This window comes from Rhipicephalus sanguineus, chromosome 8 (genome assembly GCF_013339695.2).
Source record: "Rhipicephalus sanguineus isolate Rsan-2018 chromosome 8, BIME_Rsan_1.4, whole genome shotgun sequence".
Taxonomy (NCBI): Eukaryota; Metazoa; Arthropoda; class Arachnida; order Ixodida; family Ixodidae; genus Rhipicephalus; species Rhipicephalus sanguineus.
This window is the reverse complement of record NC_051183.1, coordinates 20,918,029-20,943,816: the sequence shown is the minus strand read 5'-3', so window position 1 is coordinate 20,943,816 and position 25,788 is coordinate 20,918,029. Positions and strand designations below refer to the sequence as shown.

General features: G+C 44.1%; 1 protein-coding gene across 5 annotated transcripts in view; it reads right to left on the bottom strand.

Annotated features, from left to right (window-relative positions):
• Positions 1-25,446, bottom strand: part of LOC119401529 (serine/threonine-protein phosphatase 6 regulatory subunit 3) — a 61,618-nt gene extending 36,172 nt beyond the window's left edge. For 4 of the 5 annotated variants that reach the window (XR_007417341.1, XM_037668413.2, XM_037668414.2 and 1 more), the window contains exons 1-9: positions 23,974-24,304; positions 22,886-22,953; positions 18,581-18,660; positions 16,574-16,660; positions 15,294-15,480; positions 14,084-14,221; positions 4,178-4,356; positions 3,244-3,360; positions 2,150-2,423 (exon numbers count right to left, since the gene is read on the bottom strand). Coding sequence is in view for 4 of the 5 variants with exons in the window: in XM_037668413.2 (XP_037524341.1) it covers positions 2,150-2,423; positions 3,244-3,360; positions 4,178-4,356; positions 14,084-14,221; positions 15,294-15,480; positions 16,574-16,660; positions 18,581-18,660; positions 22,886-22,953; positions 23,974-24,040 (1,197 nt within the window). In the remaining variant the exon portion in view is untranslated. Of the gene's footprint in view, positions 1-2,149; positions 2,424-3,243; positions 3,361-4,177; positions 4,357-14,083; positions 14,222-15,293; positions 15,481-16,573; positions 16,661-18,580; positions 18,661-22,885; positions 22,954-23,973; positions 24,305-24,473 lie in introns of those variants that run through there. The other variant, XM_037668417.2, reaches the window with a different exon arrangement.
• Positions 25,447-25,788: the final 342 nt, after the last annotated feature.

The following is a 25,788-nucleotide window of genomic DNA, read 5'->3' as shown; positions in this document are numbered from 1 at the left end:
CTACTTTCCTGCCAAGATTGCAGTGTCATTCCTCTACAGTGTCCATGCCACAATGACACGTACACTCCATTTCATACATCAGGTGCAATGCTGTGGAAGCTATGCAAGAAGTTCGGTCAGAAAAATGTCTAAGTCCGTGCGTCTCGTTTTTGGATTTCGTCGTAAAAGTGGCCTCCGGCTATGCGACTACCAGAACCACCGTATTTACACGATTGTTGGTCAACCAGTTTTACCTAAATCTGAAATCCGAAGTTGGGGGTTCGACTTACAATTGAAACCGTAACTAGTTTCGGTTGCAAGGTCGACTTGCAACCCAAAACCGAAATAAATGAAAAATCAGGCACGCTGTAGCATGGTAAAGACATTATGCTTACTTTCAAACTCTACCTGTAACATACACCATGTTTTTTTATGTATAATCCACACCCTTAACAACGATTCAGTGAAAGTTTTCTAAACAGATCCTTTGTATTGCCGCGAAGCTAGCTTCAAGGAATTATACCAGCCGAAAACAGACGAACACAGGAAACGGTGAAGGAGACAGGAAACCGTTCACCGTTTTCTGTGTCCGTCTGTTTTCGGCTGGTATAATTCCTTGATGCAATGCACCAACTAGCCCAACAACGAGTTCTAGTAGAAGCTAGCTTCTTTGCATAGCTCTGAAGCACTGCCGTGAAGCCACATTTGCAGACCAGAATTTGAGTGTTTTTTTCGCGACATCGTAAATAAGCTTTTACAAAATGCGCTTGCGCTTTTTTTTTTTGCCGTACGAAGGTCGACACACATTTGAGTTAACTTACAATCATGTAAATATGGTAACCGCGTAGGTCACTATATGAAAATGAGACACTAAGCGATTCAGACCAACGTATTGACAACCATATAAATAATAGGGTTTGCTATTCGATTCGATTCGCACTAGAATCTTACTATTCGAACTTCCCAAAAACAAATACAGTCAACGTCCGATTGAAAGTGACCCCTTCAGATTTTCAATATGCTTCACCTCGTACACTCTCGTATTGCGGCAAAGCTGCCTTTCAAGCTCCGTTACCGTCGAACTTTGCCAAGAGACAGTCAACGTCAGATTGGAAGTGGTCCCCAGATTTTCAACATGCTTCACCTCATCACATCCCGGTATTGCGGCAAAGCTGCCTTTCAAGCTCCGTTACGGTCGAACTTTGCCAAGACACAGTCAACGTCCGATTGAAAGTGGTGCCTAGATTTTCAATATGCTTCACCTCATCACACCCCGGTATTGCGGCAAAGCTGCCTTTCAAGCTCTGCTACGGTCGCAAATGTACTAACTCAAGAAAACGCTGGTTACAACATGGAGATGAAAGATGTGGCAGAGGTGGGGGCTCAATGCTGTTTTGGACCTGAAATTTGGGCAGGAAGTCTGGAAAATTGGAAGCCGAAGCTTTTTAGCATCCAAAATTTCAAATGTTCTTATATATTGACGTCTATGAGGCAGATTTGGAACTCCGGACTTGAAGGGAGCATACCCTTGTCCGCCACATCAGTTGGGCTTCCACAGAAGTTGAAAAGGAGGAGAGGCTGAGCAAATGGCATTTTTGCCTATCACGTGTAAAATGTTGTCAGCAACACTTTGGTTGCACCAAATCATGTACATAAATAGAATTTGGCCTCTACATTGCCTCATTCTTCATAAGAAAACTATGAAACACCACCCCTCCAGTGCTTCATCAACCTGGCGAAAAGAAACACTTTCATGTTGCTATCTCATAAGAATATGCTTAGGAAACCTCTCTAACTGCAATTTCGCTTCGAAGTATTCGAAAAATATTCTAGAAATATTAGAAAAATATTCGATTCGATTCGCACTCACACTTCAGTATTCGAATTCGCTTCGCACCCAAAATTTTGCTATTCGCACAGCTCTAGTTTGTTTATTTCTAGGACACGAAGCATCTTCAATTATTACTCAGTCTAAGAACGAAACAAAACCACATTACGGGTGGTAAATTCATTGAACTATCTCTTGGTGTGAACACGTTCACTACAAGAAGTCACGCTAGCTTCCATAGCTATAATAATGAACCGAGTATAATGTATACGTAAGAATCATCATAACTTCATAAGATAAAAGAAACATTTGCTCAATTTCTTGCAATATGGAACCACCAACCTGCGGTGGGTCCATGAGTAGCTTGAGGAAGTCTCCTAGGCGCGGGAGCACTGCGGCCAGCACTTTGTCCACGCCGGCACGGAGCCGCTCAACGTCGAGCGCCGTCATCTGCTCCGCATTCTCCGAGCGGAAGAAGAGGGAAGCAAAGCAGGCCGTCTCGTTCTGCATCATGCCGGTGCCTCCGCTGCTGCCGCCTCCAAGTCCCCCGCCGTTGGGCCCGTCGGCGTTATTGCTGTTCTGCTGTTGCTGCTGCTGCTGCTGCTGACCAGCCAGCCTGAAAAGGATAACCACAGCAGCCGTGCTTTAGCGAAAAAAAGGGCATTTCACAAACAAGAGGCTCTAGATGTGGAGTGACAGCCAATTCACTAAACCTGCTGGACATGCTGAATCGCAACCGCGGTATAAGATGTGTGCTGATCTGCCTATTTTGAGGTAGAACGGCATGAATTGAGGATGATGCAGAGAGCCACAGAAATGAAAATGATAGGTGTAACCTTAAGGGACAAGAGTGGGTCAGGAAACAAGAGGGTGTTAAGGACATCTCAGTCGAAATCAAGAAGTGAGCATGCACAGGACACATAGCACAAAGGCAAGACAACCGCTGGTCATTAACAGTAACAGACTAGATTCCAAGTCAAGGCAAGCGTGCGAGGGGGGAAGCATAAAGTTAGGTGGGCAGATGAGATGAAGAAGTTTGCAGGGATAATGCAGCCGCAGCAAGCCCAGAACCGGGTTGATTGGTGAAGCATGGAAGATCCATTTACCATGCAGACCATGTAGTCAGGCTGATGATGATGATCTGCCTAAGCACAATCTGCTTTCCGTAGTAGCACGCAATGTTGCCATAACGTTGAAGCAACTTTCTCAATGTTGCATCAACATTTGGTGCTACTAGGGTTGGAGCAGTATGCCAAACAAATGGCAAAATAAGGATACTAGAGCAGATGGCTTTAGTGTGAAAAGAAAACAACAAAAAAAACCAATTCATATCATCTGTAGGCCTCACAAGAATATAAATGCATGCACGTAATACAGGTCTTGCAATTCAAAAAAGACCAATTTGGAGTAACACACAAATTCGGCAGGCATCTCACCCTTGCTTTCGAAACTCCAGCAATGACAGCAGTACAGAGATGCCATTGACAAAGACCGATTCGCACGTTCGGTCCCCAGAGAACATGTGCTCCAGAAGTGCAGCCACCGTCTCCGTCCTGAAAAAAAAAACACAAAGTTCATGAAGTTCACCGAGAAACAAACCTGACACGACTGAACATTTTCCAAAGCGTGCCGAGCTGTACTGACACAGATTTTTCTGAGCTTTCAAAAACGCTCACCAACATGAAAGTTAAGATAGGAAGAAGAACAGCGTCGACTGATCGCGCAGGCGGTCGAAATGCTCGGCCTATGAATTTGGCTGAATAAAAGTCTATTACTACTACAAGATAGGAAGTATTTTGCATTACAATGATTCCCTGATTTTCATCTGTAACTTCATCAATGTGTGCTCTGTATGTATATAAGTATCCGCACGTGTTCCATATGTATATATGTATCCGCATGTGTTCCATATGTATATATGTATCCGTACGTGTTCCACATGTAAATATGTATCCATATGTATTCTATCTGCAATTTCATCCGTAGGTGTTCAACAAGTGTTTTCGAGCAAGAAATACTTTAGAAGGAAACATGTTCCCAATCGCACTACTGCCGAAAACTTGCAGCAGCAGCAAAACAGCATACACTTTCGAACTGCTACAATCACCATGTCTGTATGGTTCAGTAATGCGACACCATGGGGGGGGCACTAATCAAGCTGTATATGTGTTTACGCCTCCAGTAACCCACCAATCCAAATATCCAAATATGCTAAGATGTCTGGATGGACTAAAAACTCGACATCATTCCCATCAACAAAGGTAATATGAAAGTGGTCTGCCAAAGCAATCTATCAACTCCTGTAATGCGCACCCAATATTCAGTATGCTGAACTACAAAAGCCTTCCCACTATTGCATGACTGACTCACGATTCAAGTGACTCCAAAAGTGGGTCTGCCGGTGCCTTCTCCTGCAGCAACGACATCTGCTCGCGGCTCAGTTTGATCATCTCGCAGAGCGCCTCCGCGGCATTGCTGTGCTTCTCCTCAGAGCAGCCGGGGTCAATCAGCGCAACCAACTGCTGCACCACTTGCGCCTTGTCCAGCCACTGGCGAGGAGAAAAACGGGCGCACTCAAACATTTCCCATTCACATAAGCCTATGTTAGCGTAGGCCATAGGTCGGCAAAAAATGTGGAGCTCACTCAGACTCACTCGTGGAATATACTTTGCCCTTAGGACTCACTCAGACTCACCAAAGTTTTCCTTGATCGGACTCACTCGGACTCAGACTCCCTAAAATTTTGCTCGACTGGACTCACTCGGACTCACACTCGCCTAAATATTACTTACCCAGACTCGCTCAGACTCACGGCTTGATCTGAGTCCGAGTGAGTCAATTCATGAGCGAGTTTGCCGACCTATAGCGTGGGCAATCCAAGTGGCGCTTTTTGGCCGATTGAAACACCACTTGCCTAAAGGTTCATTGTAGGACAAAAGCCTCTCTAGGCTAACCTACACTTAACCCTTTTGCTACCACAAAAAAAAAAAGAAGAAATTGTACCAAATTTACTGAAATTTTTTTTTTCAGTTAATTTGTAGCGCTTTTTTTTCTGAATAGAACAGTACCATTCTCTTAATTCAATGGGGTTCCTTTATTTCACTAAGTGCGTAATAAAAGATAACTGGAAAATGGCTTCATCGCATGAAAGCCGAGACACAGATGGCACAGCATGGACAAGAATGGTAGTCTAGCATCAAGAAACGCAACTACATGACCAGCGTAGTCGACATTGGTTCCATCTGGGACCAATTTTTGTTGTTGACTAGTATACAGTAGAACACCGCTGATATGTTTTTGAAGGGACCGTAGGAAATAAACGTAAGAGACGGGAAACGTAAGAGCCGAAAAACAGGAAAAACGGCAAAATATTTAGTGGTACAGAATTTTATTTCAATTCCTACGAGCAGCACGAAAATTGGCACGCTCAGTCGCGATCTAGTCGATGGATAGAAACGCGGAGCTTAGGACGGCCTCATCCACAGAAATGTAATCAACGTATGTGATTTTTTTAACACCAACAGCTGTAGGCATGAAAGAACTAAGCACACGCAATCACGACCGGCGCGGCGAGTCCGACCGCGAACCGCACGCACGACCATGCGAGCTCGAACCAGCTCGAACTCCTCCTGTTCTCCGACAAATAACGATGATGATGAGTCTACGCCAACGCGATGGCAGAAGTGAATGCCAATCTCGAAGGCCTTGCTTTCGCAAGCAATTACGTCATACACGCCATGTTTTTGCAATACAAATCTCAAAGGCTATGCTTTTGTCAATAGTAAATGCCAATCTCGAAGGCCTTGCTTTCGCGAGCAATTACGTCATAGACGCCATCTTTGCAATACAAATCTCGGAGGCGGTGCTTTTGTTTGCGTCAATCGAAAGATCCTGTTGCTTGCGCCTCTAATGCGGCTGATGTTACGGTCAAACCAGGAAAAGCTGAGTGAAAATGCACCATGGCCGCTCTCTTTGGTAGTCACTCGGTCGGCTCCGAGCGCACTTAGCGACGTATCATACGGGAACTGCCGGACAGTTACGACGTAACAGCGGGGTTCCCAATACATTGTATCCTATGGGAGCTATGCCGGGACCAGCGGAAAACGACGTAACAGCCGGGAAAACGCAGCAGTGAGGAACGCAACAGCGGGGTTCCCAATACATTGTATCCTATGGGAGCTATGCCGGGACCAGCGGAAAACGACGTAACAGCCGGGAAAACGCAGCAGTGAGGAACGTAACAGCGGGGTTCTACTGTAGTTGTCATCAGTCACATTGGTACATGAATCACATGACAATTACGCTTGTCAACGGGAGCAAACGTGTTAATCCACACAGCTGAATCTCAACTACAACACAGTAAGGACTTGGGGTAGTCAGTAAGGGGAACAGCGCGCAAAGACACAAGTGAATATCTTAATCCAGAATGACAAAAGCCACTTAAGGGGGGATACTGCGCTTGAAAACATTTTTTTTTAAATTTTGGATCAATTTAGGTAAACTGTGCCAATTTCAATTACGCAATTATTTTTCTAGTACAATAGCGTCACGCGGTTGCTACGGTGAAGCAAGCAAAACTCCAGCAGGTAAGGCTGAAACACTTTATCGGGCAAACTTGTGCCCAGAAAGAAAAGGAGTGACACATTCAATGCAACGATAGCCTCGAGCACAATAGTCAGTTGTCAATAATTTAAAAACTGATTGGCGGCGAAATGAATCAGCTTTTATACCTGCATCGCAGTACACTCTAATGTTAACAATGATGCTCACATGCAATCTGGAAGGTGCTCAAACATATGTGTCCGGCATGCAATATTTGTAGAACAGTTGGAGTCATTCGTGAAGCAGCATGCAAGTTGAAGCGCAGCTTACGCCAAGCAATAAAGCGAGTCGCAAGAAAGTGACAAAGGCGGTCCCCGTGAAATAAACGAAAGCAAGTACACATGTTAATATATAGTTTCTGAAATATCAAACATGTCATGTGTCTTTTTTTAGCAAGATTTATCCTTGACTGAAACGGTGACACAGTAAATCAAGCATATCACAATAATCTCGAATGAGAATTGTATGCAGTGCGACAAGGATGAATGTTACAAATCCATTTGAACGAAAGTTATCGCATCTTATCGCAAGTGAGTCGATGTCAAGCTGGGATTTAGCTCAAAAACCATAATTTTTGTTCAAATGGAGTATCCATTCTTGTTTTACTGCATATAGTTTTCATTTCGCACTATTGTGATATGTCGATTTTCTTTTGTAATTCTCACAGTTTAAAAAACATCTCGCTGCTAAGAAGTCCCACGAAATTGATAAAACTGCTTATTGTATCAGAGAAATAATTTCATGCTTGAAAGCGGCACATAAACATACATTTATGCTCCACATATGTTATTTGTTCAAATTCACTTTTCCCCCTTAGATCTCGGACATAACATTTGCTGCAACCATTAAAATTTGCAGCATCTGTGGTGCGATCTTGTACGCGTTACAAAATAAACACGGAGGCGTGGCAGTACATCCAGCCGCACGTGACCGCACGCGATTGGTCAATGCAGAGCCGTGACGTCTGTCGCGGTTCAAATGGGCCATTCGCGTGCGGCTGGATGTACTGCCACGCCTCCGTGTTTATTTTGTAACGCGTACAAGATCGCACCATTGGTCACTGACACCTTGGCTCATTAACGTATCAAAGAAAACTCTCTATACTCAATGCGCACATGGGTTTGGACATTTCCTAAACTAGTCAGCAGCAATCTCATTTTCTCGTTAGCTTAATTGCAGCAGGATCTATGTGTATTCCGACTGAAGGGTGTGATTATGGATGAATATGCAGGAAAGGCAAGTGAGGTGTTTCCCCCAATTGTGCTGTTTCAATTAATGCTAACAACGGACTAGCTTTTATCAACGAAATTTTCCAAACAACCAAAGGCCAGTGGTGATTTATTGGTAAATGCAAGCGAAACACCGTTCACATGATTATATAGCTTCAATTACCTCAGCATCCTACCACAGCCAACGTAAGCCTCTGTCGCGTCTACTCAGTACAAAGGTACCTGAAAGTCTGGGATTGATTTTTGTATGTTTATTTTTTTAACTAATTGTTTTATTGCGATAGCAATTATATGGACAGTCTCGGCTGGTTTTTGCCATCGCCGTCATGCACCGTTTATGTATAAGTATGTATATACAGTAAAAGCTTGTTAATTCGACTCTCGTTAATTCGGAAAATCGGTTAATTCGGACACGCCATCTGGTCACTGTAAATATATGCATCACTCTATGAGACTGGGCGCTCGTTATTTCGGACAGATTTGACCGCAAATCGGATAATTTGGCGACTTTCGGGCCGCTGGCGAGGCTCGAAAACGAAAAAAGAACCATTCGGAACAAAAGTGAAGTTCAAATGCAGCATCGCCATGGACATCAATTATCGGCTTGGCTTGACTTGAGACTGATTGAACGTCTTTTCTTCGCGCGTGATAGCGTGTGGGTTTGGCGCGCGGTGTCATTTTGTTGCTCTGTTCCCGTTGGTGTGCGGCATCGTTGAACGCCGTTTTATCGAGGAACAATTCAGTACGGCTCCTTTAGATTGATCATTGCTGGTGCTTTTTTGCTGACTTCTCGTGTGAACGCACTCTCCGCCGATGGCAACGCCGGCGAAGCGGCCCAAATACGAGGCCAAGGACTTCACCACCAAAGTAGAAATTTTGCGTGCCCTGAAAAATGGGCTCTCCCGGCAAGAAGTACCGTATTTACTCGAATCTAATGCGCACTTTTTTTTCGGCAAAACGAGTCGTATAATCGCATGCGCGTTAGAATCGAGTACCGAAAAAACGGTTATCGTATTGCCATCGGCATTTCAAAATGGCCGCCTCCTACGCACCTCGGCTGTACCTCGGCCATTTCTGTCATTGTTTCAGTTCGTACGTGTGCTGAGGAGTTTGTCATCTCGTTCTGCATTCGCATCGGCGTCATGGAAGTGCCCACTCCAAATACTCGACGAGTGCACCACGATGTCGCATTTCAAAGAAAAGTTATTACATGTGCAGAGACGGACGTAAATCGGGCCGCATCGCCGTCGTTCGGAGTTGCCGAAACGTGCGTGCGAGACTGGCACTAAGAGAAGCAGAAGATTGTTTTACAGCAAAGCTTCACGAAAAGGTTTCTGTGGACAAAAGCAGGGCCGGTTCGCCGAACTCGAAGAGCGTTGACAGCGACAAAGAGTTGTCCGACAGCGACGAAGACCGATCCATTACGCGACTCGTATCGCCGCCGTAGTGGTGACAGTTTCAGCGGCAAGGCCCGCCGTTTGACTTTGTGTTTTCTTTTTTTTGAAACTTTAGTTCTTTAAAACTCAAATACTTGTTCTTCTGAATGTGCGAAGGTGGCCTCCTACGTACTTTTGTTCATTTCTCTCACGAAAAATGGGTGCGCGTTAGAATCGATGTTGTACGTTTTTTTTTTTTTTTTGGTCGCGGAAAACGGGTGCGCGTTACAATCGAGGGCGCGGTAGAATCGAGTAAATGCGGTAGTTCCTGTGCCATGACGTCAGCAAACAATAGGACATGAGTCTTCTGAGCGCAGTTAACATTCTTCGCGTATGTGTGGCAGAGCACGCCTGCGCACGCCATTGCCAACTGTTTCAGGCACAGTGGCTTTGTTGTACCCGACTCCAGCGATGCCGCAGTGGCCGAAGTGTCGCCGAACCACGGTGCCGATGATGGGCAGGATTTCGGAAGTGCTATGCCTGATGCAGTGACACTCTACGATTATATCGGCATTGATGGCGTTGCCACTGCCGGCTCTCTGACTGATGAGCAAATCGTCAAGGAAGTGATGCATGGCGACGAATCCGAGAACGAAGAGCCTGAAGAGGAGCAGCCGCACTATGAGCCACACGGGCCCCCTCGTACTGTGAAGCAAGCCATGGAGGCCCTCATCGTCCTTAAAGAATTTTGTTTTAGCACTGCAGACAGCATGCTAGCTGCTGAGGACCTTGAGGGGCTCAGAAAAATTGTGTCCGCGCGAATTTCTGCTCGAAAACAGAGACGCATCCGCGATTACCTTGTAAAGTAAAGGTATGTTGAAAAAACTTGCATTTATTGTGTTTATTTCGACCATTCGATAATTCGGACATTCGGTTAATTCGGACATTTTTTCCGGTCCCTAGAAATCCGAATTAACGAGCTTTTACTGTATATATAAAAGTCCCCCCAAAAAATAATTAAGAAAAATGCTTCTGAAGTGCGGAATCGAACCGGCGACCTCTCTCTCCGCAGCGCGTGGCGCTAACCACTACGCCACATAGCGCAGATCCTTCAGGTAGCTAACGGCGAGTGTTATATACAAACCCTTTACCACTGGCAGGACTCTGAGACGGCAGGCGCTTATAAGCGTTTCTTCATACGACTCAGAGACGGCAGACGACTTTTAAATAGAGCTGTGCGAATAGCAAAATTTTGGGTGCGAAGCGAATTCGAATATTGAAGTGTGAGTGCGAATTGAATTGAATATTTTTCGAATACTTCGAAGTGAAATTGCAGAGAAAAAAAGTTAGGATTCCTAAGCATATTCTTATGAGATAGCAACATGAAAGTGTTTCTTTTCGCTAGGTTGAAGCACTGGCAGGGTGGTGTTTCATAGTCGCCTTATCAAGAATGAGGCAATGTAGAGGCCGAACTCTAGTTATGTAGTACATGATTTGGTGCCACCAAAGTTTTGCCGACAACACTTTACACGTGATAGGCAAAGATGCCATTTCCTCAGCCTCTCCTCCTCTTTCAACTTTTGTGGAAGCCTAACTGATGTGTTGGACAAGGGTGTGCTCCCTTCAAGTCAGGAGTTCCAAATCTGCCTTGCAGACGTCGATATATAAGAACATCTGAAATTTTGGATGCTAAAAAGCTTCAGCTTCCGATTTTTCGGACTGCCTGCCCAAATTTCAGGTCCAAAATAGCATTAATTGAGCCCCCACCTCTGCCACATCTTTCATATCCGCATTGGAACCAGCGTTTTCTCGAGTTAGTACATTTGCGACCGTAGCAGAGCTTGAAAGGCAGCTTTCCCGCAATACCGGGGTGTGATGAGGTGAAGCATATGGAAAATCTAGGGACCACTTCCAACCTGACGTTGACTTTGTCTTGGCAAAGTTCGACCGTAACGGGGCTTGAAAGGCAGCTTTGCCGCAATACCAGGGTGTGATGAGGTGAAGCATATTGAAAATCTAGGGACTACTTCCCATTGGACGTTGACTGTCTTGTAGTGATGCAGAACTATCGGTAAATTGACTATCGATAGTGTCGATAGTTTTCATGAAACTAACGATAGTGTAAAGAAACTATCGATAGTACTACCATCGAGAAACTATCGATAGTGCAATCGGTAGTACCTACGTTAATATTACTAGCGATATTACTGCCACGCGTGTTTATTGCTCTGTTTTCATGTACTCGGGTTTCACCCACAAAGACTCTTAGCACCGTTTGACACACAGACAGCGCCGTAATGTGTGAGAAGCTTCACGATTGTTTGAGATCATTCTGTTAAGATAACGCGCCGGACGCGAATAGTCAAGTTTATTCGAGAGTTTACGCGAGCACCAGCGATAACGCTGGAAGGTTCGATGACTGATGTATAAAAGACGACGCGTTCCACCGATGCTTAGATTACTCGACGGCCGACGACTGTTTTCGCCGCTATCAGTGCGCAGAGTGTATCGCTTGTATTTTGAGTTTTAATTTTCTGGGCTCCGTATTTCCCAGTCTTGCTGCAGAATTCTTCACCGTCACAACCACGTGACAATACTATCGATAGTGGGAATAATGATGCTGTTGCTGGCCGGCCACAATTACCAAAATATTTGCGATAGCCTACTATCAGCTTCGCTTAATTTATGAGCAACTTTTGGCGAAAGAAATAAGTTACTTCCGCAGAGAAAATGGTGGAATATGTCCATCAATAAATTCGCATCCAAAAACAACCAGTTACACCTTACAATTAACAAACTCAGTTCTTGATATTTTTTAAAATTTTGAAATCGTAAAATACAATATAAATTTGAAGCCGCGCAGTTTAACCACATGTAACGCCTTCCTTTCCGCTACAGCTGAACAGTTTGACTCTATGATCATGTGTCAGCAAAGCACTCTGGTGAAGAACACAAGCATGTCAACTTTCTTTCCCTTCAGCTTGCTCCTCCGGCTGCACTGTGTACCACGCACGCGGGGAACCAAGTTTATTCTACAATGAGTTCGTGCTGTTGATTTTATACTATCGATAGTACCATCGAATTTTTGACTATCGATGGGCCATCGATAGAATTTTTTACTATCGATAGTTCGATAGTGACTCAGCTATCGATAGTATCGATAGTACCATCGATAGTTCTGCATCACTACTGTCTTGCCAAAGTTCAACCGTAAAGGAGCTTAAAAGGCAGCTTTGCCGCAATACCGGGGGGTGATGAGGTGAAGCATATTGAAAATCTAGGGACCACTTTCAAGTGGACGTTGACAGCGTCTTGGCAAAGTTCGACCGTAACAGAGCTTACAAGGCAGCTTTGCCGCAGTACGAAGGTGTAATGAGGTGAAGCATATTGAAAATCTGAAGGGGTCACTTTAAATCGGACGTTGACTGTATTTGTTTTTGGGAAGATCGAATAGTTCAAATAGTAAAATTCCAGTGCAAATCGAATCGAATATCAAACACTATTCGAAAAATATTCGAAATCTCGAATATTCGCACACCCATACTTTTAAATGCGCCCGTTTCGCTCCTCGCTGGCGCGACGGGCGTATTTAAAAGACGTCGGCCAGCTCGCTCGCTTCTTCTAATATTTGCGCAGGGAGAACTTTGCCCTTCCGCTGTCTGCTCGCGCGGTAGTTGCTGCGGGGGGGGGGGGGGGGGGGGGGGGGGTAGATGTTTCTGTAGCGTAGTAGCGCGTACATCACAGGCCGCTTTTCTTGTTATCGAATTCGTTGCTTTGCCCTTTGCGGCGAAACTGTTACTTATTTTTTTTTGTTTTGTGTTGGGCTGTATTATATTTTTGTGTACTTAGACATATATTTTCCTTCAGTATGGCTGTAGTATCTGGCAGTATTGCTTCTATCTGCATTGCTTGTGTATAGTAAAATATTTTTTCTAATTTAGTGTTTAATTGCTAGTTTCCAAGGGACTTTTTCCCTCCTGCTTGGGCCTACATTAAGCCTGCAGTATTTTCTAAATAAATAAAAGTAACAATTACTCAAGAGCACTGGTACTTACTATTGGGCCAGCCCCAAACAATGGTCAAGTTCATACAAAGTCAGACGCTTTTTTTTATAACTTTGAACCTCTCAATGCTGAGAATATTTATGTTGTGGTTTTACACCCCAAAACCACGATATGACTATGCAGGATGCCGCAGTGGATGGCTCCGTAAATTTCAATCACGTGGGGTTCTTTATTGTGCACCTCAATCTAAGCACACGGGCCTCTAGCATAGGTGCTACTGGCGGGCTAGTTGGTTGTAAATGATCTTGAGAACACCAGCGCAAAATTGAAGAAAGCGTGCACAGACAAACAGCATTCCGCCTCCATTGAAATGCAGCCGACACGGCCGGTACTCAACCCCGCGACCTTCAAGAGCACCTCCTAATGCTAATGCATTACAGTAAAAGCTCGTTAATTTGAAAAATCGCATAATTTGGACACGTTCTCTGCTCCCATCAAGCATGTGTTGTTTAATGGCATCAAACTCTCGTTAATCCGGTCATACTTGACTGCAACCTAGTTATTTCAGATGATTCTCTGAGCGCACCGTGCGCAAAGCACTGCAAATGTGCGACGCAAAGGGGAGAGAACAGCGTTCGCGGACAACCGAAATGAGGTGGCGCAGCCTGCATCACCATCGCCATCAACGCAAACTGCACGGTAACAACGGTAATGACGTTTCTGGTTAATTTTGGGTTAGTTCGTTTTGGGTTAGTTAAGACAGGGAGGTCTTGAGCCGCGGTAACGTTGTGAACAAAGTCGCGAGTGGCGAAAAATTGCGGCTTTTAAACTGCTCTTATGCAAACTAAGCACAGGATTTACATATTCATCAAGAAAATGAAAGTGTATTGACGCAAAGACATTTGTTTATTGTTTTCTGGATAACTTTGATATTTTGGAATTTGGGTAATTTGGGCATTTTTCCGGTACCGTGAAATCCGAATTAACAAGCTTTTACTCTAAAAGATGCAGAGATGAAACCAATGTGAAAAAAGTGCAAAGCAACTTGGCAAAACTATTCCTCACCTGCGTGATGGAAGCCCGCAACGCTTCACTGTCGGTGCAAGCGACAAACTTTAGGAGCAAGTCCATGATAGCCGAAGTCTCGATGTGCTTCAGCAGCAAGGGAACAAAGTTCTCCTTCTGCATGCACACGTAGAACATCTGGAACAGAGGAACACAAATTAAGAATATGCATGATGACCAAAAATATGAATGCAGTAGAACCCTTCCGACACGTTTCCCAAGACCGCAAAAAAAAAGTGCAGAAACCGAAAAATGTATAATGCGAACGAGCTATTGAAATTGGGAAAAAGAGCTGTTAAAGGGGTCATGAACCACTTTTCCAAGTAATGATCTAATGACCTTATTATCGGAGTTTACTGCCTCCCGAATCGATTGCCGCAAAAATTTCTCGAATCCGTCAAGAATCAGCGGAGTTACGGGGGTATGGCGCACGCTCCCAGCGCTTTCTCTCTTTTCTCGTGCCGATGAGTGCACTGGAAGCTAGACAGGGAGGGATGGCACGGGGGTAAGAAGTTGCGTCAGCGCGCGTCATGAAACGCGATCGCTCTCCCGCTGTGATTCGCATGCGCGAGTGCGGCTACCGTGTAAATTTAGCAGACTGAGGAGTGCGGCGCGGGCAAGTGGCGGCACCCCGTGGCAAGAAGCGCATCTCATCCGGCTATCGGCCAGTAAGCATGCTATATCTCTTGCGACGTAAACTGGCAAATCCGTGACGTCAACGTGCAGACGCCCCGCCCACCGACGAGAGTGAGAACCGGCCTCTGTTTGAAAAAAGGGCACCTGAGGAAACGGCAACTTCGCGCTCCGCTTGTGGCCTTTACGCGGCGCGCACGCCTGTAATATTTTTGCAGAGCAGTTCATAGCCGTGTCAGCTTTCCGCAGGATGTGTTTTTTCAACAAGCCCAAGGGGTGCTTCATGACCCCTTTAAATATTAAAACGGATACACTGCAAACAGCTCGACCTCAGAAGAATTAATACACCAGTTTAGGGCTGGAAGCCACAGCTACAACCGTCGCTGCTGCTTGTAACGGTTGTGTGTGGAAGTACAAGCGCAATGGTAGAGAGTAGCAAATTGTATCGACATTCTAGAGACAAGCGAGGTAAAATAGCCGGGGACGTATTTCTACCAGAGCAGAGTGTAGGTTTCTATGCATTGCAGGGTGCTGAGGCAACCATTAATAATACAGGGGGTTGCTTCGCGGTGCTTACAGAGTCAGCCTTTCGTGCGACGAGGATCCCGGCCGTCTTGGTGAAGAAGCTGGCCAGCAGGGGGTTGAGAGGTGGCTCGTTGTCGAGAAAGCCAAGCAACTTGGCCATCAGCGTCTCGCTCCTAACAAGTGTGTCGTTGATCTGCTGCACGTCGGACGTCAGGATCTCGCACGCTATGTTCGGGTACCTGCCGGGCGTCAGTTTTTGTAGGCTGAGACACTATGTATTCACGTATCCTAGAAAATACAAGAGGAACTACTACATGCAATGATACAATTTTGATTTTTCTTCTCCGCATTGCTGGAGAGGGAGGTCACTCCTCTCTTCGCACTGAATTCTTTCAAAAATTTAAACATGAACAGTAACAATCTTTCGTAGTTAATTCACGGGCAAGTTTTCCCATGGTACTATGCACCATCTCTAAATGAGTGAGTAAACTTCTTTTACTTGAGCTTTGATTTAATTTTGGGCCACAACAGACGGAAGGCGGGTAAAGGTTTCGGACAGCAAAGGGTTACATGTACGTTTTGTGTACAGTTTAATGAAAGAAAAAAAGGAAGATCACTAGAGCAGTTTAGAAAGTTTCAATTTTAATTTTTCGGACATTGTCTGTACTTATGAAACTTTTTGGATGTGTACAAGAAACCTTTCAATGAGAATGCAGTCGAACCAGCATACATCTAACTTGCATATAACGAATTACTGTGTACACTCAACAGCTGTAAAATCCCCTTGACTATATTTTCGATACATAAAATATCTGATATATCGGATTACCTATGTATAGAACTTTTTTTGTGATCCCCTTCAGATTCAATATACCTGGGTTTGACTACTGCAAAAATTCACAGGGTCCCTTATGCATTCGTCTAAGACGACTTGAAGGCGAAAGCCATCTTCTTCTTCTCAGATGATGCATTGATCCTCGCCCAAGCCCCTTCAAAAGCTTTCTGCACCTCCCATAGTTTTGCACTGCCTCTGCGATCGGTTCAGCTGTGACCAAGCGACCATGTCACGTGATGATGTCATCAGGTGACGTCACGTCATGTGATGGCATAAATTTTGGCGATCTGTGACGTCATCACCTGATGATGAGTTTTTTGCATCACTTGTGTCAATGACGAGGGCTGCTGACGGTCAATTTTCCTGTTTGATGAGGCCTCTAAGGCTTTTGCCTTAACAATAGCAGTGACACAATTCCTGAAGGTAACAATTCCACACAGATAAGCTTTATCAAAGTGCGTGGGAGTCCCGATATGTGGAGAAACGAGGGCACTCACTTGTATCTCATCTTTTCGTCGACGTCCTCTGGCGGCTCGTGAGTGATCAGGTCGACGAGCTCGTCCATGACTTCTGGTTTCACGAGGCTGTTTCGCAACAGAATGGCAGTAAATAAGTAAATACAACGGCCAGGCCTCCAGCACTTTTATCACAATCAGTTTATTCATGTTTATGGACGGCTATAATAGACCCTTTTCATAATCTGCAAGTGCGCTTTCCTGCGCTACACATTTGCCCAACTAATGGTGGTGCCTGTCATGTTTCAAGTGTAGAGGAGCTCCTAGTTATACGTACTGGGGCTTGTCTATTGTGTGTGTTTATGTCAAGAGAGCTGAGTCGACATTTTCTGCGTATAGCGCAAACAAAGTGGGTGTGTCTAGATAAGAACGAACCCGAGGTCTCGGACAACATTACAGACTGATGAAATTTACCGTACTTGCAGGTATGAGACCCAGAGCAATGGTGTCGAAATTAGTGTTGTGAAAAAAGATTTTGTTCACCTGAAAAAAAATGTCAATTTTGGCCACAAAAACAGTTTTCTGCAAATTTCACAATTTCTGAACTTTGTGCGCACCTAGGGAAAGAAATGGTGCATTTCTTCATCACAATATTTATCCCCGTCAAAGAACAAGTGAAATACAATCTTATATTTTTTCCTTCACCTGTTGAAAGATTTTTGCCTAAAAAATTCACAAACATGGCAAACTACATAAAATACCTGTATTTCAGGAATTTATTGCCGCAGATAAGTTAAAGTGAGGATAATAAAACTCGGTACATATTGACTTTGATATCTGCGCTTTCTTTCAGAATAATTTTCATGGTTTTCTCGCACTCCGTTTTACTTCAAAATTGTCTTGAAACGAATGTGGTTTAAGAAAAACGCCAACGTTTGAAAATAGTTTTCTCAAAAAGGCCCATTTTCAATTTTTTAAAAATCTCTCCGATTACAGGCAAGGACATTGTCTACCATTCTGCGTAAAAAAAAATGTTGCATTATTTTAGTTGTTAAGAAGTTACAATGCATCACATGTGACCAAGTCAGCCTAGCTTGGACGTAATCACAAAGCAGCTGCTCCGCAACAACAAATGCGCAACGAAAACACGAAAGCTTTTCCAAAGTTTTTTTGGAGAAATGAAAATTGTTCCTCCTTTCACAAATACAGTAGAATCTAATTAAATGAAACCTGAAGTAAATGGAAAATATGTTCCATTTCATGGGAGCTTGGCTTACTGTCAAAGATGTATAGTGGTACTACATTCAAATACAAAGTGAACGAAACTAGAGGCAGCTGTTCAGTTTAAGCAAAAATTCCGTTTCAGCATTTTTTTTAATTGATACAACCACACTATTTTTTTGCTCTATTCCACTGTTACCACTGTTTTGGTAGGTTGCACATTTTTGTTTTAGGATGCATAATGCCCCTCAATTTACTGCAGTATCTTGCATGTAAATTTATACTGTATACGCATCACATTGTAAAACTTTTCATGGGTGTTAATGTGTAACATGGCGTAAAAGTTAGTGTCTTTTCTCAGTATTTAATGTCATGTTACTTGTACAACGATGTTTTAAGTTTTCTTTTTAAGCCAGCATGTCCCCTTCAGGTTGCATTTGTCATTTTGTGCTCATACCATTAATACTTGCTGCTCTGTAATTTTCACGAGCGCACCAATAATAAGAGATCCTCCCAACAGTTTTTTACTCCGGTTACATCCTGACGCCTAACACACGTAAAGCTCTTTATGTGCGTACAATTAAAAACGATAAACTTGAACACAAGACTTGCAAGACATGTAAAATTAGAAACACACGAAAGACAAGACATTAACAGCGTGAAAAAATGTCAATGGATGACGAAGCATGGGGACACAGACAAGCGCTTGTCTTAGTCCCCTTGCATCGTAGTTCATTTATACTTTTTCACGCTGCTCATGTCTTGTGCAATGGAGTACCAACTAGCCCAAACCTTCACATTAAGAACACACACGAAACACAAACTTACAATTCTATGAGTCGTTTCGTCTGTGCCTTGCATTCCTGTAGAATGTCTTCCTCGTCCATCAGCTCTCTCAGCGTCACATTCTTAAGAGAACAGAAGTCAGCGCACAGTTAAGCTGATGTGCTTTCTACCAAACACTGTTAGACAGCACAGCACAGGTTACCTACCCATTCCCATAAGACAATAACATCAAAGGAAATGCCAACACCTGCCAAATGTGCACTTTAAAGTTCGTAAATGTTCTATGAACACACCATTGAAAGGGTATAAAGCACGCTTTATTTAAAAGGGCCCTATCACACAAATTAAGCATGCCATTTCCAGAGCTTCCTACGGTACTGTAGAATGCACCGGTGTTGTTGCGCAAGCGGTAGCGCCAAAAACAAAGCTGTTATAATTTTATTTCAACTGAGAAACCGCTCTGATTTCGGACTAGAGCGACACACAACGGCCATTTTTGCGATTGGAATTGACGTTTCATCAAGTGGCAGCGGCGACAATGGCTGGAACTTTTTTACTGGCATGACACAAGTTGCAGGTAAAATTCGTATGCTCCCAGCTGGACTGCACTATTGTGCACTAAAAGTTGTCAAAACACTTTTTAAACTTCCTCAGATATAAAAGGATGTCTGTTTTTAAATACCAAATTTTGAAAACAATTGCAAAACTCTGCTAGGTGCGCTGTGCAACCCCTACCATAAGGTGAGACTTCCAGTATGTCTCTATAAGAGGTGCGTGATGACTGGAACCTGCCAGTGAAGTCAGTGGCAGAGTAAAATGCAAAAGGGAATGTTTTTTTTTCTCGTCGTCTACTGGGTCTTTGAACATTGAAGACAGACAACTTGAGTTCCCGTGCGTCAATTGTGACAATTCGTTCTGAGTGACAATTCCCCATTATTCAACGTTACATACACTCCAGAGCTGCAGAAGGCAGATGATAAAAACGTTGCAGGGCCCCTTTAAAGGCTCGCCCCAACCACATGCTTTATTTTCATACATATCCAATTTATTAACAATGACTAAACTCTGAAAGTAGCCACGAAATGACAAGCAATACATTGAAGTCAGGAGTTTGGTGGAATCCCGCCTGGCCATGAATCCCGCCTGGAATGACATGGTCAGAAGAAAACACAGCGTCGACCAAAGTAAAAATATATTCTTAAAAAGACATTTCGGCTCCCGTGTGGGAGCCGTGATGTCTTTTTAAGAATATATTTTTACTTTGGTCTGCGCTGTGTTTTTCTTCGTCCAATCAATACACTGAGTTGCACAGTAATGTTTTGAGTGACTTGGGCTGTTGCCGTTTATGCCTCTTTCATCAAAATTGTTAAATTGTCCGATTGAACTTATACGAGCATGAAGCGACTACTGCGTCCTTTAAAGAAGAGATGACCTTCAAGGGTATGATTTGGGGCCAGTGAAAGTATTCACGATAACTATTCTTTTTATCCTAAAACTCCCATTAGTCAAACCATTAGTAAAATTGCGGATTGAACTGAAATTTATAAAAATGCCTACCAGCTCTCCCTATGTCAAGTGTGAATGTCGCAAGTCTCATTTTATAAAAGCTAAGGCCTGCTGCAAAATTTCTGCAACCTTTTCACTTCCAGCAATTGTTACTTAGCATGAAAGACTATTGTCCATTTCACAAATTCAAATCCATTGTGTGTTATCTGTATCAGAACACGTTGCCACAGGCATTATATATATATATATTGTTTTGAAGCCCTCACTTTCCCCTTCAGTAAAATCGGCTGAATATATGATAGTCAAGTCGCAACAGACTGCTGTAGTTGTCAAAAATGAAAATAAAACGAAGGAACAAAAGCACAAAACAGCTGCCCTAAGCAGTGCTAGAGAAGCGAAAACATATTTCCTACGATATTATTATTTACGGCAGCAGCTTAAATGTAAACCGCTACGCTCAAAAAAAATTTTTCTTTTTAATTTAATTTGGGTAGTACGCACCAAAACAACAAAATGTTTATGAGGCTTGCTACAGTAGTGGAATGCAGAGCAACCCTGACCACCTGGGGTTTTTCAACGTGCACCTAAATATAGGTACACGCGTGTTTTTGCATGTCACCCCCATTGAAATGCAGCTGCCGAGGACGGGTACCGAACACGCATCCCCGATCTTGGCAGCGCAGCACCTTCATTCATAAGCTACCACGACAGGTAATTAGCATTCAAAGGGACCGACAACAGGCCAGAATGTGTAATTAGATCCTGGTGCAAATGAAAAGACCGCAAATTATGGTGACAGATTCAAACATTCTTTCAGTGATCTGGGTAGGATTTAAATTTTCAAATCGTGTTTAAAAGTCGCAAAAAACGGTATGTCACGCTGCCTAGCAAAAGAGCCTTTGAAGCTGGATTATGGAGTCGTTCACTTTGCTGTACGTAGTCTGATGCTTTCATGCACACCATAATTAGTGCTCAGAATTAGGGCATGTGTATTATCATCCATCCCCGCTCTATTCTTTGCTGCTTACGAGGTAAAAGAAGCGGCACTACCTTCGCGGCAACTAGTGGAACATGCAGTGCCGCAGCGCATGGACACGGAATGCGTGCATGCGCGACAAACCGATGCACACAAACCACTCTTACGTTCACCTCCCACTGTTCGAACATGTGTTGTATGCGAGCGACTTCATAGCCGCCACACATCGAAAAATTTTTATTATAAATGTTTCACGGCGCTTTCAGAGTCACCATTTCGTGATTAAAGGAAAGAAGGTGACTTTTAAGGGCTCGTTTTTCTTTGTTAGACACAATATTAATGAGAACTGACACACAATAATGCCAAGGAAAGTATAGGGGGTGTTATTTGTAGTAATCAGAATATAAATGTGAAGAAAGTGAAGTGGACGAAAAGAGTGATTAAACACTCTGACCGGTAAGCTTTTAGTTGAGCTAAAGAAAACAGGTGCCATAAAAATTGGTTGTCGGTCCCTTTGAACACATGCACATTACTCGCGGTTTGAAACACGAAAATGTTAGGCTAAGTAATGCACATATTTTTGTTTCCAACATCTACAATTCGTGTCATGTCGGTGTAATTTTGACTCTGGACACGTACATCGGAGCCAACATTACTTTTAGCGACCAAATTTGTAGCAACATGATGCGATTATCACGAGCAATTGCTCACAGCAGTCATTTTACTAAAAAAATTGTCACGTTTCAATTTGTGAGTATTTTACAGTGTTCACAAATTAAAACGCGCCGATTTATGGCTAAGTGATGCACATACTTTCGCTTCGAACACTTATAACAGAGCCAAAATCAACTCTAGCAGCCTGATTCGTAGTGATCTGATGTGGTTCTCTCGAGCAACTGCACATACCAGTTGTTATACAAAAAGTTTTGATGTCGCGTTTCAATCCGCGAGCGCTGTGTATCATGTGCATTACACAAATTCCACATTGAGTTTGCGATGTGCCAAAACGCTGCCGTCAAAAAGCACTTTCAAGCCGCATATTGTCACAAGGCATAGATGATTACTATCACAAGGCAGTAGAGAGGCCCTATTCTGCCTTGTGACACTCTGTATGTAAATATCTGTAATACTATACGTTTTTCTTGCAACATTATTCTCAGTGACATGCAACTGCATGTGAAGATGACAGGTACAACATTACTTGCCTTACAATACATATATTTGTACTAGTGTGCGTCACAACATTCGTTTGGCAAAGGCAGCTTAACCGTGGTTAAACTTAATGGTTCTTTAACACCCTCAACCATGGTTAACGCCAGCTGCAGTGCCGGAGTTACATAGGTTAATGACGTAATCACATGTCATGTGATCGTTTGCATGGAGGTTTCATTATGGCATATTATTACATTCTTATGTTATAAATATGTTACTTTTTAGTACTATTGAAGAGTTTAAAGGGTGTATGTTGCATTAAGGTACACAATTCTTTCCCCATTTGCAAAGTTCAATCAGCGGTTGACCACAGTTGACGTTCCAACCGCCGCTTGGCCTATTGTGCAACTGCACTAAACGTGTTTTAACTAAAAAAGTTAACTTCGGTTAAGGTTGCCCATGTAACAGCCGTATGTTGTGCACACAAACACAAAAAAAGAAACAGCCACAGTGTCCTTTTTCAATGGCAAAGCTAGAACACGTCCACATAAAACGTACACAAAGCTTGACTGTTGCCCCTGCAGGAATACCTTGCACATATGCGAACGTATTCTGAAAGCATCACACCATGTTTAGTATTTTACTAGTCAAATGAAGTTTTTGAAGTGTATTCCCATTTCAAAGCTAGAACATGAGTAAAAGTGAACACGAACCTCTTTGCTGAGCAGCGTTTCCACATGCGATGTGGTGATCAGGTTGAATTTCCAGAACATGGTGACGGCTTCAACATGCAAACAAAGATGATAAAACCAAGATGTCCACATTGGTTACACTGCTTCGACTAAGCGCCTCACCAAACCATAAGTATACGGCATTTCCTCAACAAGCTAAATTTGCCTCTTGTGACGACTCCACAAGATCTGATAAGGCGTGTTTGGCATTGATCCAGGTTACCCACGGTGGTTCGACACTAGGTATTTGAAAGCAGTTTTGCGCAACAGTAATTAAAACACACCAAGAACACAATTTCAGCCATTCACGACACTTCAACGGGTGGGGCACTAATTTTTTTCGCTGGTGTACCCCAGTCCATTATGTCGAATAGAGTTTTAGAATAGGGCACGCAAAGCTTTGCGTTATTGTTTGTCACCACTGCACATGTGTCATATGCTATCCTCTTGGGTACCCGCATTGACGAAAATAGGCAGTTTTAAAATAGGGTACACAGAGATAGTGTTCATTGGGTACGTACACTACCTTCGTCACTTAACGTGGGTACCCAAGAGGAGAGCGTATGACGCATGTGCAGTGGTGACAAACGATAACGCGAAGCTTTGTATACCCCATTCAAAAATGCACAAGGCAGTTTTGGAATAGGGTACGAGAAGATAGCATTCATCGGGTACGTACACTATCAGGCAGTTTTAGAATAGCGGACGCAATGCATCTGTCACCACTGCGCATGCATCATAAGTCCCCTTCTTGCGTACCAGTGTTAAGCGACGGAAATTGCCTATGTATCCAACAAACGCTATCTTTGCATACCCTATTCTAAAACCGCCTATTTTCGCCACTTAACATGGGTACCCAAGAGGATATCATATGACGCATGCGCAGTGACGACAAACACTAACGCAAAGCTTTGGGTACCCTATTCTAAAACTCTCTAATGACAGCATGGCTAACGAAAATGCGCCACTAGAAACCAAAACAAATCGTCAACGCGCGCCGAGGCCGATTCTGTAGCCTCAGTTATCCCGCATGGAAAGGCCATCGTAAGAATTCTTTCCTCCCGACCCACCTCTAGCAACAGATGGGCAGGAGTTCTGAAGTTCGCTGGACACTAGAGCAGCGGCCGCCTTCCACATTCTACACACGACGTTTCCTCGACCGCGTCTCTGCTAAATCGAAGCGAATTGGGGGCGGTACGCTGCCCATGTTTTACGGACGCAGCGCTACGCTAAAGCTGATAAGAAGCGCGGGCCCAACGCGCGCCAACAAGAACTGGTTAGCGAAGGCGTTAACCACGCTGCCAAGGAATAAAACAGGCTCGGCCGATTTAGCTTTAAATACGCAACGTTTGGAGGGTGTCACCGATGATGTCATTCCGTCAGATGCTGCGGGCTAGGAACAACAGCGACCCAAGCCACGGTTTAGAGAGGAGGACTGTTGCGACAGCACCGAAAGTTGGCATGCCCCGATAAGATTACGGGGGTGGGAAAAAAAGGCAAGATAAGACGGCTCACGAGCGGACGCAATTTTAGTAGAAGGAAAGAGGCAAAGAAACGGTCGCGGACTTACCTGGCTTTGAGAATCGGTTGCTTCCGTAATACCTGCCGACGATCGGAGGAGTTTTTCTCGGGCACTCAGTCTCGGCGGGCTGTCGATCGGTTTTTTGCTTTCAACCGCAAGGTGAAGAGTTAAGCGCGTTTAGACGCATCATACGAAGCGGCTGAGGTTCAAGCGCGCTTCACGATTTAGCACCGAAGCGTCAGACCTTTCAAGTGGGCTCGGAGAGCAGCGTGCTTTTTTCTCTCGAAACGAATCTTTGGTAACGTTGACAGCGTTCTCTGCAAAAGTTTACGAACACATTTTCTCCACAGTCACAAAAATCCTCAAGTCGGTCCACCGAGGGAGCGTAGTGGCTAAGAAAGACACGGGACGTCAAAAAAACACACCTCTAAAGCCACTTCCTCAGAGCACGCTCAAATCTTTTTCTGCTTATAGTTTTTTTAGGCCTACAAAAACAGCCGTTCACACTGGAACGAACGAGAGAAGACGAAGAAATGGGCGCAATTGGAAAAAAAGAAAAAGTTCACAAACACTAACGCACGCACAGAACAGCGGTGTTCGCTGGTCACTCCAGTCCTCTCTGGTCACCACGCTTTTCGAAATGACGGCTCTCTGATGCTGCAGCTTCAAAAAGGCAGCTGAGGCTGACGATTGCGCGATAAGCCAAGTTTTAACGGGCCTACGGCGATTCAACGTGCGATCAGCGTGACTTGAGAACTGTGCCTCGCATCTGAACAGCGGCGGTTGGCTCTTATTTTTTTTTTTCTCCACCTGCTTACAAGGTTTAGGGGGTTCCTAAAAACGTTACAGTCGTAGGGCGCCGACAGCGGGACTCAGATGGGATGAACTCTTCGGCGAGCGATGTGGGCACGCTGAATTAACGGTCCGTTCGCGGCCGAACATCATGTCAGGCTGTCTTAGCGTTGAAAGCGGAGCACCACAGAGCACTGTTCAAGATGGCAGCCAGCATCAGCAGCAGCAGCGAATGTCGCTCGCACAATGTTTTTGGCACAAAATTGGTTCACGGGAACACACACGGTTCCTTTTTTTTTTTCCTTCTCTTCCGTATGCTTCCTCTAGTGCCTAACCTCAAGAATGAAGCGCACATTTCATTCAGCGCCAGAAAAAAAGGCGGGTAAAGTTTTGGCGCGAATCGTGCTCTGATTTTTCGGGGAACGTCGTTGGTGTCTCGTGTATTTTTCAATAAATTTATGGCGGTGGCATGTGAGAAGATCTGTGCGCTCTGCTCTCAAGAGAGCGCCTACCCATTCAGCTGCATCTGCAGGAAATAAGCCGGAATTTGTCACCGATATCCATGCGACCA